General features: G+C 35.5%; 1 protein-coding gene across 1 annotated transcript in view; it reads right to left on the bottom strand.

Moving 5' to 3' along the window:
• Positions 1 to 7,867: 7,867 nt before the first annotated feature.
• Positions 7,868 to 13,190, bottom strand: part of LOC142349029 (sulfate transporter-like) — a 48,163-nt gene continuing 42,840 nt past the window's right edge. The window contains exon 7 of the mRNA XM_075400437.1: positions 7,868 to 8,404. Coding sequence (XP_075256552.1) covers positions 7,930 to 8,404 — 475 coding nt within the window. The 3' untranslated portion in view covers positions 7,868 to 7,929. The remainder of the gene's footprint in view (positions 8,405 to 13,190) is intronic.

Below are 13,190 nucleotides of genomic sequence, written 5' to 3'. Positions count from 1 at the left end.
CTCTGTGTATTGAGTTTGGGCATCTGCGTTTCGTGAAAGCTTGTTTTCATTAACCAAAAATTGTCTGAGGGCTTTTTGAGATGATTCTCCAATGTCGGGCAACCATTCCTGACTGTCTGGATCAAAAATGGCTTCATGTTGGTCAATTGGTTGTCGAACTTGAGGCCTTCCATTTTGACCATATGTTGTCGTGTCATAGTGATTAATGCAAGCCAATCCTTTTGGAGTGAACATGGCTGGAAGAAGTGCTGGAACATCTTCGATTTCCCAAAATTTGGCAAAGGACTTGATTTCGTTGTCAACGAGGCATATTGCATTCGACTTTACATTAGGTTTATCTGCTGATTCTAGGTTAGCTAATCCTGAAACTGTCCAGGCTAGCGTAGTTTCTGTGAGGCATAAGGAACCTTGTTTCAGTATTCGTCATTTTATTATCTGTGTGGATGCAGAAACACCGAGTAGTATGTCTATTTCGCCTGGTTGCCAAAATTGATCATCAGCCAAATTGTAATTGACCAAGTCTGCGTAGTCCGTCTCTGAAAGGGGCTGATTAGGATTTTCGCTGGCTGTAATTGTCTTCAGCACTACGCAGTTGAGAGTAATATTTTCCCCTGTTTTGGGAATAATTTCAAGTTTGAGAGAACCGTCAACCGGCATTGAGTCTTTCTTATTGACCCCTATGATTCTTTCATTGGAGGGTTGTGGTTCTAATCCCTGTGTCCTGCAGGCTTTCGCTGTAACTGCATTGATATGGGCTCCTGCGTCTAACAATGCTCTTAGATTGTGTACTTGTTTGTTTCTACCAATTACATGAACACGAGCAGTTGGTAAGATAGTCATTTGGGAAGATTTTTGAGTCAAATTACAAGCATGAGTGCCTGGTGTAGCATCAAAAGCCTCATGCAAAAATGTAAGATGCTTACGCTGACATGTTTTGCATCTAGATTGTGACGAACATTGGTCACTTTCATGATTGAATCTCAAGCAATTGTGACAGGACTTACTGGCAGCTATGGCAGACTGCTTATCTTTCGCTGAAAGGTCCTTGAATTTTGAGCAAGCCCACGGAGCATGGCATCCCTGCATTGAGTCACGACACACTGGTGTTTTAAGCCTTGCTTCGATCGCTCATCCCGTCCAGTGACGTGCAATTGTTTGGGTGGGAATGGGATCGCTTAGCATTTCCATCGATCTTACTCTGTTGTCAAGAAAGGTCATCAGTTAGTCAAATTTAAGACATTCAGTGCCTTCATTTTTGAGTTCCCATGCTTTCTGAGAGTCGACATCCAATTTTGTGAAAAGAAGATAGTGCCAAATGTCGTTATCAACTTGTCGGCCAAGTGAGCGAATCGACTGAGTTAATTCATTGAAAGTAATGTGTAGCAGACGGAGTTGGTACTCGCTTTCTCTCACAGACTTAAAATCAACAGCCCTAGCTTGCAATGTGCGTAGATTTATGCGATCGTTGTTGCTCAAGTAGACTTCTTGCAGTCTCGTAGTTGCTGTGAGTTGATGGTAGGCTTTTTATTGGTTTTTCAGGGGGACTGATAAGCAACTTATTAGATAGACAAGACGCTGGCTGTTTGACAATTTCGTGTTGAGGTGCACGGCTGAATAGAATTGATCGTTAAATCCTACCCAGTCAGTGAATTTGCCATCAAATTTGGGTAGCTGTATCTGTGGTAGCTTTGCAACATGCGGCTGGGGCTGTGTTGCATCTCCGAAAGACGTATTCATAGTCACGTTTTCGGCCACCTTTTCCAGCTCAACTTTGTCTATGGCTTTTCCTATTTCAAATACTTTCTTGCGGACTACTGTGTGCTTCTCTTGATCCAGATCGAATTCTGTATCGTACTGATCATCCCGAACTGTTTCCAAATAGGATTCGTCTAGTTGCTGTTGAATTTTGAGGCATTCATTAGCTTCAGACAGGGCCAATCTGAGCTCGTCTTCGTTAAATGGCTGGCTAAGTCTATCCCATTCATCAAAGATCTTGTTGAGCTGTCGTGAATTGGCACTCCTCCTTCTGGAACTTGTCTCTGTAGACGCTGCTTGGCTCATTTTGTCGGCGGACCAGAATAATGTACGTTCGCAATAGCTGTTTACTATGTAAACAAAGGACTGAATTAAATATTGAATTGAGTGGCTTGTGAATCAAGAGGAATTAGTAGCTAAACAAAGCGAGTGAATCTTAAGCGGGAAATTTTGCGTGTGTTAACACAACTGAACAAAAATCAGCCTTAGAGAGTAACATCAAAAGTCATTACATGCGTTAAGTAATTTATATGTTTATACAGTGATGCTGCAGTCAAAAAACTGATGTGCAATCATCAAGAGATGAGTCGAATTGATCAAATAAATCCAGAACCCCAATGTAAAACAGCACTCAGCTATCTGAATGCATGCAGTGACCCAGCAGTGGTCCATGCAACTGCAGATATAGGGGCAGCAGGAATTCTACCAAAGCAAGTTGGACGACCAACCTCAAGCCAACCACAAGATTGCGCACTACATCGATATCATACAATCCACAACAATAAAAGAAGGTTTGTCCGCAACTCCAAAAACCCTAGCAAGAACAACTTCGCAATGGACGAAGCCTCAGCACCTTTGCGAGCAATACTAACACCAAATGAAACAAAAAAACCGAATACGGTCGGCCGAATTGCTCTGAAGCGACATATGGGGTTCAATTGGTGCGCCTTACCTAAACCAGAGAGGGCGATGAAGGAAAAACATTCAAACAAGATCAGTCAAGATCAAGAATAAATTAAGAAGTCAAGCGTCATAAAATTCACTCCAAATGTTCAAAAGATCAGACGAAAAATTGATCGAGCAAAAAAAGACCACGGAACAAATGACATAGCGTCAGACCGCCTATGGGACTGATTCCGTTAGAAAACATTATGCGAAAATTTGACAACAGGTTAATATTTTTGAAGAGTTGTTCTCATTTCTTGGTTGTATCATTAGATGGCGCCAAATATGGTTAATTAGAGCTTTAAACTGGGGAACAACTAAATCAATACTAAAACGAGATAGCAGTCTAACCTAAGGAACTTCGATAACTTAACGCTTATAGTCTCTAAACATCACGTCTTAGTGCTCGGGCTTTATTGGTCTAACCCATTTGAAGTGCTTTCACTTTTTGACTTGACCGTACTTACTACATCGCCTTATTCAATAAGTGAAGAAATACGCAGCAAAACCACTCCTTTTTCGCTCCGTTAAGGCGTGACCAAAATCATCACTCCAACTTGACTTTAAAAACCATGAAAATGTGTGAACAGATCATAAAAAAATAGACGGCGTCCCAATACAATTCAAACTCTTTGAATTTCTAGAAGAAGAGCACCTAAATAATAGCTTTTGAGAGGCTGACGACGGCTATTAATAACTGCTACAAACTTCTTTTGAGAGCAATTAAACAGAAACATCGTAATGAAAACGGTTGAAAGGATGAAAAAAATCAAAGTGAATAAGTGTTTCGGAGATTCTACATCGCCATTTGATTGAGCTAATCATCAAAGACAAAAAGCACGGAAAAAGAAACATTAAGAAATAAAATGAAATACCAATCCAAAATAAAATCGACAGATTGCCGGCATAGCTGCAATAGACTTGCGCGCCGTATAATACAGATAGAAACAGATACAGGAAAAAGTTGAAAAAAATTATCTTCGCCTAGAAAACTTTAAATTTAACTCAAAAGTTGTCAAACAGAATGAGAACCTTCTTGGGGGAAACTGTCATCTATACGCGCCATTCTCTCAAACACACTTTTCAAAGCCAAAAAGTTCAATCAACGCACGGACATTTTAATCACTTTGGCTAGTTCAAAGCCTCAAGAAAACCAATTCTCCTCATCAATTCGTAAAAACTAAGAGCACTGCAATATAGCTACGCTCTGCTAACAGCTTCGCAGCAATAATAAAAGAATGAGTTCCCTTGACCTAAAAATAACTCAAATTAAACTTAAAGGTTCAGTGCAAGAGTCATTGAAAGCGCAAAAACACAAATGATCAAAATCTAAACAGAGCCGACAGATTGCTAGATAATAGCCAAGATGACTAGATAAAACGAAAAACGTGATCAAAAGGTAAAGCCAATAAAAAACAGCAGATAAGTCCTGACCTACAAAAAATTTTCATTGACTAAACAAAAACTAGACCTAGAATGGACTATGATTGGATTGGGAAAACCATTTTCAAAAAATCAGTTTTCTAAGAAAACGAAAAAAATCAGTAAGAATCAACAGAAAAATGCCGCATGTGAACAAAAATTACTATCGAAAAAGCGAATTTTTGTTCAAACACCATTTTCTCACTCTACGTTAAAATTCGAGTGAAAAAATTCATGCCGCAAAACCAGTCGCTTTTTTGCTGCACGTCCTGTTTCGGCGTGACCAAAATCATCACTCCAATTTGAATTCAAATATCATGAAAATGTGTGAAGATATCTTAAAAACAGACGGAGCCCCAATCCCAATACAATTCATATTCTTTGAATTGTATAAAGAAAAGCACCTAAATAAAAAGCCGTTGAAAGGCTGCCAGTGGCTGCTATTAATCACGTAAATCCCTTTAAAAAGAGGACGAAGTCATTCAGAACAATTGACATTTCAGCTTTGCTATGTGAACAAATGTATAAACAAAAAAGAGCGTCAGATGCTTAAACAAAAAAAAATAGGACAAGTCCTGACCTACAATTCACGAGTTTTCATTGACTAAACAGAAAACTATACCTACATTGGACTATGAATTGATTGGGAAAAACATTCAGAAAAACATGATTAAAACAATTGAAACAGAAAAAAACCAGAAAACAATAATTTTTTCTTATAAAAAGCCAGTGCCGAGAAGGCGAATTTTTGTTCAAACACCGTTTTCTTACTCCACTTTAAAATTTGAGTGAAACATAGCCGGCAGATTGCCGGAATAGCTGCGAAAGAACAGACCTGCGTGCCATATAATAGATAGAAACAGATACAGATCTAAACTGAAAAAAAATCGACGCCGCTCAAAAAACTAGGTAAAAAACATTGAGCGATGAATTAATAAAGCTTGTTAAAATTCATTCCACAGAAGCCTCTTATTAGGGACCTTTACTGCACATATGAGTTCCTTTGACCTTAACCAAATTCAAATTAAACTTAAGTTTTAAAGTGAAAAGTCATTTTATTGAGTGAGGTAAGTCACGTATGATCAAAATCTAATCACGCAAATAACCTATAAACTTTCGCTAAAGCGAGTGAGAAATGACGTCACGCGCGCAAATACCGTTAGTGAGAGGAAGAAGTCATTCAGAAAATTTGACTTTTTCAGCTTTGCTGTGTGAACAAATGTAAAACGAAAAAGAGCGTCAGACGACGAAACAAAAAACATAGCCGGAAGAATTCCGGAAACGACTCGAAGCGTAAAAACTTGACAAAAACCCTAATTGCAGCTGAAACCATTACCTTTTTTAATAAACCATTAACTCATTACCCCCCCCCCCCCCCCCCCCCCCACAGGTCTGATCTAAAAATTGGTGAAATTTAAACCACTGTCACCAAGAGAAACAAAATTCCGCAAAATATTTATTATTGAAAACGTTTGGTAAGGATTAGTGCAAAATAATTAGGATAGTCAAATCACTGATAGTCTCAAACAGCTGACAGGGCTATCAACTGCCCTTTAATAATTCATGATTCTAATCTCAAAAAGATCGCTAAAGCAAACGGCAGATAATAATAATTTAGAAAATAAATTAAATTTTTCAAAAAATAATGCTCAAAGTTAAGAATCAGAAAACTACTACAGTTAGATTTCTCATCACTGCAATTAAGACAAAAACAACAAATACTTTTTTTCTTCTTGTATATATGCTAGACAACATGATTTCAAACTAATTCAAGAATTAAAATAATCATAGAAAAGCAACCGAGTAATATTTAAAGGCAAAAAAATGTTTCAGAACAATACCAAGGTCGAAAAAAAATACAATAAAAAGTAATAAAAAGCAATTCTGGAAAAGGCTTATGTTGAATGAAATCAATTGCAACCCAAAAAAATGACGAAAATCTAAGAAAAAGCCGAAATCATTCAATTTGTTAATAACTGAAAACATACCCGGCAGATTGACGGAAAATAGCCGCCCTTGATTCCAACAAGCATGATTGGGATTGAAATAGAAGATATTGAAAAAAAAAAGATTTTTGTACAAAAACATTTTTTAAGTCCGATTTATTTTGATGGCATTTCGTAGTTGAACATACTTCTGTTTCTTAGAGAGATGCTACAGGGTTAATATCAATACCAATAAGCATTTGAGATGGTAATAAAGACTTATAGGAACGACGTTCAAATAACGGGCATCTAAAGTTGGGCTTTATGGGTTTATCCCATTTATATTTCTCACTTCCATTTTTGTACTAACTCTGTTCATTTTGAGTTGCTTTGCTGAGCAACTGATTTTCAAAATCACTTTCAGCAGAATGAGAGATTTCACGCAAAATGTTGAAAAGGCGGCAAAATGAGGTAAAGCGAAACATTTTTTTATTCGACGAAGTAAAAAAAAAAGGAGCGCTATAATAGCCGGCTGAGAAGATGAGGGCGGCTATTAAAAATCAATAAAACCAGTATAAATGTAGGTGCCAGGACAGAGCTAGAATGATCCAAACTAGAATGTGAACAATATGGACACAATGTAAGGACACCGTAACAAGGACTAATTCTTGATTTTTGAAAGTTCAAATCAAAGTTTAAAAGTTTTGAAAGTTTAAAAATCAAAGTTAAAAAAACAAGAAAAACTAACCCCATTTCATTTTTCAGCATTCGAGACATAGAAAATACAACGATACATCCGAGACAAAAATCTATCCTCCTGAACAGATCAAAAAAAGAAAAAGCATAAATCAAACATACGAAACATTGAAACATTTTTGCAAAAAAAGGTCAAAAAATTTTTAGGACTGCATTTATAAAAAAAACTTAACTGTTTTTCAAAAATTTAACGCTAAAAAATGATTGATGTTTTTATCGAAACGAAATTAAAGCCCCTCATGTTGCACAAAAAGAATATTTCTAGTAATTAAAACCAAAATACAGACAAAAAACTGAGAAAAAAAGGAAAAAAACTACCAAAATCGGATTAGCATATGTACAATTTTATAAAACAAAATTACATCGAGGTAAAAAGAGGCATCGAGTATATGAATTGTCAATGGGAAGTTGTCATATTGACTGATTTTTGACAAAAAGACGGCTAAAAGATCCAAAAATGAAGAAAATAGGAAAAAAGCCGAAAATTTTTTAAAATTTATGCCAATTTTGAACTTGAAACGCGTTTTCAGGCTCTGCAAAACACTGTGCTATTAATTTCCAAGGTTTACCTTTCAAAATAGCATCGAATAAAAATCATTTCTACAAAAAACCAAAATACAAGCCAAAAAATGGGCCACTTAGACGAAAAACGGCTAAAAACGGTTATCTATATGTGCCATTCAGTCAAAAACTACTTTTCAAAGTCAAAAAGTCATTCACTAAACGCAGCGCATGATCAAAAAACTTTTCTCGCTCAGAAAAAATTAGTTCACACGGCAATTTTTCTCACTTTCGCTTTTAGGTCAAAACAGCGTCTGAACGAATAGTACTTCCGGTAAAAAAACCTTAAGAAAACCAATACTCCTCTTCGAGTCGTAAAAACCAAGAGCACCGCAATATAGCTACGCTCAGCTTACAGCTTCGCAGCTATAAAAAATCTCACGCCGCAAAAGCACCCGCTTTCTCGCTGCACTTCCTGTTTCGTCATGACCAAAATCACTACTCCAATTCAACTTCAAAAATCAACTCCAATTCAATGTGTGAACAGATCTTGAAGTCTTGAGTTGAAGTCAGAGAAAATTAATTTCACCAGAATTTTTCCAAAAGAATGATATACCATAACGAACTAATTCAAGGACAAGAATGAGTGAGTTCCTTCCTCTCCATTTGCCAGTACATGCTCAACATACAATACTGCATCGTGTACACTCGGAAAGAGTTTTTCAGCTCCAATTTTGTCTACGAAACCCTCCCGTTCAAACTTTTCCACGGTTTCCAGTTCCGCACACGTTATCAGAAACTGGATTTCAAGACTTTTGCAATACTGCAATACTGTGACCAGAGCGATAACTCCTGAATGGTCGATGAAATTGAGCGGTTCTCCGTCTAAGATCAGGAACCTTAGCTTAGAATCGTCTTCTCTTTTTGGAGTTATCGATGACGTCACACAGTCATTCATGCTGCTGTGGTGGTTTCTACTAGAGTGACTTCCGCACTCGATATGCCGTTGTGATATCTCCTTCTTAATTGAAGATAGGAACCTGTCCACGTTTGCAAAGTAGAGCGACATGTTGAAACGGAATATGATCGTTTGAGGAATCCTGAAAAATGAAAAAGTACTTTGGTATTCTGTTTTCTCAACTGTCTCCTCCTCATGAATGCAAAGGTTTAATTTCTCAGGCGGAATAAGCTGGCATGCTAATTGGCTAACACTCTCCATAATAAGGATTTCTTTAAGTTTTTTAAAAATCTGAAATATGCAAATTAAACTAAGCACTTGGTTAAAGTTACATGTTTAGAAATTTCTAAATCACATTATTATTTTCTAATTCATAACAAACTAAGGTTCCATTTCCAAAAATAATTTTTAAAAAAAGTATTTGAATCTCGATAGCCTTCAGTCTATTTGAGCTCTTTTGTGTCGTTTAAGCATTTGTGCTGTAACCTTTTGTTTAGATTTTGTCTTCGACGTTTCTATTCTAATTGTAATTGGAAGTGTGTTCCAGTTTCAAATAAAGCTACAAACAACTGAACCATTATTCCATTTTGACTAACATCATTGATACTTGTATCATCAGCACACTGTAATACATCACAATTCGTTGATACAGCTTCACTGAAGTAGTTGACACAGGGTACAAAAATAAAAGGCCCTAGGCCAGTTCCCTGACGAACACAGTGATTCATGCCAACCCATTCTCATTTTGCAATCTCATTTTTAACAGACTGTTTTCTATCCCAAAGGAAGGAGATATTTCTATAGATATTCAGTTGAAAGCTTTTGCTAAGTCTAAAAAAGGGGTAACAACAATTTCATTTTCGTCAGCCGATTGGTTTATTTTTTCAGTTGATGAAATGATAGTATCCATTCAGGACTTTTGCTTTGGAAAACCGAACTGTTTCTTGTTAATTAGACCATTAAAATTCAAGTGGTGAATTAGTACTTCAAGTACCAATCATTCGAAACTTCGCTGGAGTTGGTGTCGAATTGGCTGTTTTCAAAAAATTAGAAAACATTTTTGTTTATACATTAATTGAAGATAAATGAGTTCCAATAGACAATTAGCCATCTTTCAGCGCCCATGATGGAATATAGCCCGTTCCGGGCAATTTATGCATAGGTAGATTATCACTAGCATTGCACAATTCTTTTCTGGTTACTGGTTGCAAGAGCTTCAATTCTGGACCCTGACATTAGGGAAGACGGATTTGCAGAAACTTCTTTACCTTTGTATAATCAGAGTCTAACAAAACAGATATTAAGAATACTGGCAACTTTTCTGTCATCCACAACGAGATGACTGCCTTCTATTAATTTGTCAATTTTTTCTATTTGACTGTTGGAGTTGATCATGTTCTTGATGAATTTTCATTGTTCTCTTGAAATTGATAGGTCCTAGAAAAAAAAAAGCTTTGTATAATCATCTGCAGCTTTTTTCAATTTTCTATTCACTGAAATGTAATTCACAAGATTTGTAGTTAATAAATATCTCTTCTTTTGGGTTTTCCTTCAACCATTATAAGAGAGAGACCACTTAATTCTTTTGTCAACCATATTTTTGTTGAATTTTGGCACCACTTTCTACCAACTTCAAGAGTGCATGGCAACTAAAAGTATGTTCCAAAAATGTGATGAAAATCCAACATTTCGTAAGGCTCATTTATGAGGTACATTGGTGGCCAATCTTGCAGCGCAATGTCACGATTGAAAACTGGTCTGGAATATTTATTGGTATCGCGAATCCAAAACTTTCTTATCAAATGATTGTGATCTATTTTTTAAGATGACTGATATACAATTGTAAAGTGATCAACTCCTAGAATTGACTCAAAAATATTGACTTCAAAAATTTCATTCGAAAACTGGTCAATTAACGCATATTTTTCAACATTTGTTCATTTTGCCTCCAATTCATTCACGTAACATAGCCCATTGTTCACTGTAAACATATCAAGTGAAGGTCTACCTTTGGCACCTAACAAGTTTATAATGTTATCTCGGCATATAATCAGATTGTCTGTAACCGGATACACATTTGAGATTTCCACAGTCATTTCATCCAGAAAAAAATTAGAAAGATTTACATTGGCGCAGTATGCTACATTAATGAACAGTTTTTCTGTTAGAGGCTCACGAATTTCAACCCACATTAACACACAAAAACTACGATTGATTGTGTTCAAATCATTTCACATTTTTATTTTAAACTGCTTGAGAGCCCAAACACCTAACCCTCTAGCTCTCTGTGCAGTAGTTAATGCTGATATTGTTTGGCAAACAAAGTGATTACTATAGCTTAGAGAAAGATTTATATTGTCAGTTTTTTCATTGATCCATGTTTCGGTAACAACTAAGAATAAAGTTTCATCAAGACTTTCGAAAAACGTGACAATTGTTCATTTGTTATTCATGCTTCTGAAATTCATACACGAAAACTCCAATTTTCTCCCATACACATCATGGTACTTATTATGGTTATGTTATCCAAATTCGAAGGACAAGGGTTTCTTTTAATGCCACCATTTTTTTTTGTTTAATTATGATAACTGCAAGTAGATAATTTATGTTAAGTAAAACTATTTGTAAAGTGGTAAAGTAGTTAATCATTAAACTATAAATTGATAAGATTACTCAACCTTTCAAACAAATTCAAATTTAGAAAATAGCCGCCAGCTTGGTGGAATAGCTTCAAAAGAACAGGCCTGTGAGCCGTATTATAGAGATAAAAACAGATACCGATATAAATTGAAAAAGTGATCGAAGCCGCTCACAAAACGTGTAAAACATTCAGCGATAAATTAATAAAGCTTTTCAAAATTTTACTGGTTTATCTAATTTATTTTGATTCTGTTTTGACTTTGACTTTTTTCACTACATAACGAATTCAATGTGTGAAAGAATCGAAATCCATTCAGTTGAAACAGTGAGTCAGGTAAGCCAAGCGTGAAAACTTTGTAAAACAAAAAACGTGATCAGAGATGAAGCAAATTTGAAAAAGAAGAGTGCATAAATAATATCCCCTGACGGAAAAACGTGAAAAATTGAACAATGTTGAGCTCAAAAACTGACCTCTTCACCCTGAATATAAGACTTGCCAGCAGGTTCGGCACTCAAAGCACTTGAAACACTACTAAAACCAACTTAGGGCCTCTATTCATACCAACCCGATCTTATTTTGCGATCTCATTTTTAAAACACGGTTTTCTATCCGAAAGGAAGGAGTTTAATAAAGTTCTTGCAATCTCTCCAAACCCATATTTTTTAATTTGTTCAAAAAAACATCTATAGATATTGAGTTGAAAGCTTTTGCTAAGTCTAAAAAAAAGGGACTTTTACTTTGGAAAAAACGAACTGTTTCTTGTTAATTCGACCATTAAAATTCAAGTGTTGAATTAGTTCTTCAAGTAGCAATCGTTCGAAACTTTGCCACATTTTTCTGTTGAAATTGATAGGTCCTAGAAAAAACGCTTAGTATAATCATCTGCAGCTTTTTTCAATTTTCTATTCACTGAATTGCACAAGATTTGTAATTAATAAAAATCTCTTGTTTTGGGTCTTTCCTCCACGCATTATTAGAGAGACCACGTAATTCTTTTGTTAAACATATTTTTGTTGTATTTTGGCACCACTTTCTACCAATTTCAAGAGTGCATGGCAACAAAAAATATGTTCCAAAAAATGTTATGAAATTCAGAAACATTTCGTAAGGCTCATTTATGAGGTACATTGGTGGCCAATCTTGCAGCGCAACGTCACGATTCAAATCTGATCTGGAATATTTATTGGTATCACGAATCCAAAATTTTCTTTTCCAATGATTGCGATCGATATTTTACGATGACTGCTATACAATTGTAAAGTGATCAACTCCTAGAATATTCAAAAATTCCATTCGAAAACTGGTCAATTAACGCAGTTTTCAACATTTGTTGATTTTGTCTCCAATTCATTCACGTAACATAGCCCATTGATAACTGTAAACATATCAAGTGACTGTCTACCTTTTGCACCTAAAAAGTTTATATTGTAATCTCGGCATATAATTAGATTGTCTGTAACAGGATACACATTTGATATTTCAACAGTCATTTCATCCAGAAAAAAAAATAGTTAGATTTACATTGGCGCAGTATGCTACATTAATGAGTAGTTTTTCTGTTAGAGGCTCATGAATTTCAATCCACATTAACACACAAAAACTACGATTGATTGTGTTCAAATCATTTCACATTTTTATTTTAAACTGCTTGAGAGCTCAAACATCTACTAACCCTCTAGCTCTCTGTGCAGTAGTTAATGCTGATATTGTTTGGCAAAAAAAGTGATTACTATAGCTTAGAAAAAGATCTATATTGTCAGTTTTTTCATTGATCCATGTTACGGTAACAACTAAGAATGAAGTTTCATCAAGACTTTAGAAAAACGTGACAATTGTTCATTTGTTATTCATGCTTCTGAAATTCATACACGAAAACTCCAATTTTCTCCCATACACATCATGGTACTTATTATGGTTATGTTATCCAAATTCGAAGGACAAGGGTTTCTTTTAATGCCACCATTTTTTTGTTTAATTATGAGAACTGCAAGTAGATAATTTATGTTAAGTAAAACTATTTGTAAAGTGGTAAAGTAGTTAATCATTAAACTATAAATTGATAAGATTACTCAACCTTTCAAACAAATTCAAATTTAGAAAGTAGCCGCCAGCTTGGTGGAATAGCTTCAAAAGAACAGGCCTGTGAGCCGTATTATAGAGATAAAAACAGATACCGATATAAATTGAAAAAGTGATCGAAGCCGCTCACAAAACGTGTAAAACATTCAGCGATAAATTAATAAAGCTTTTCAAAATTTTACTGGTTTATCTAATTTATTTTGATTCT

Source organism: Convolutriloba macropyga, chromosome 11 (assembly GCF_964194025.1).
Source record: "Convolutriloba macropyga chromosome 11, txConMacr16.3, whole genome shotgun sequence".
Taxonomy (NCBI): domain Eukaryota; kingdom Metazoa; phylum Xenacoelomorpha; order Acoela; family Convolutidae; genus Convolutriloba; species Convolutriloba macropyga.
This window is presented reverse-complemented; position numbering and strand designations above follow the sequence as displayed.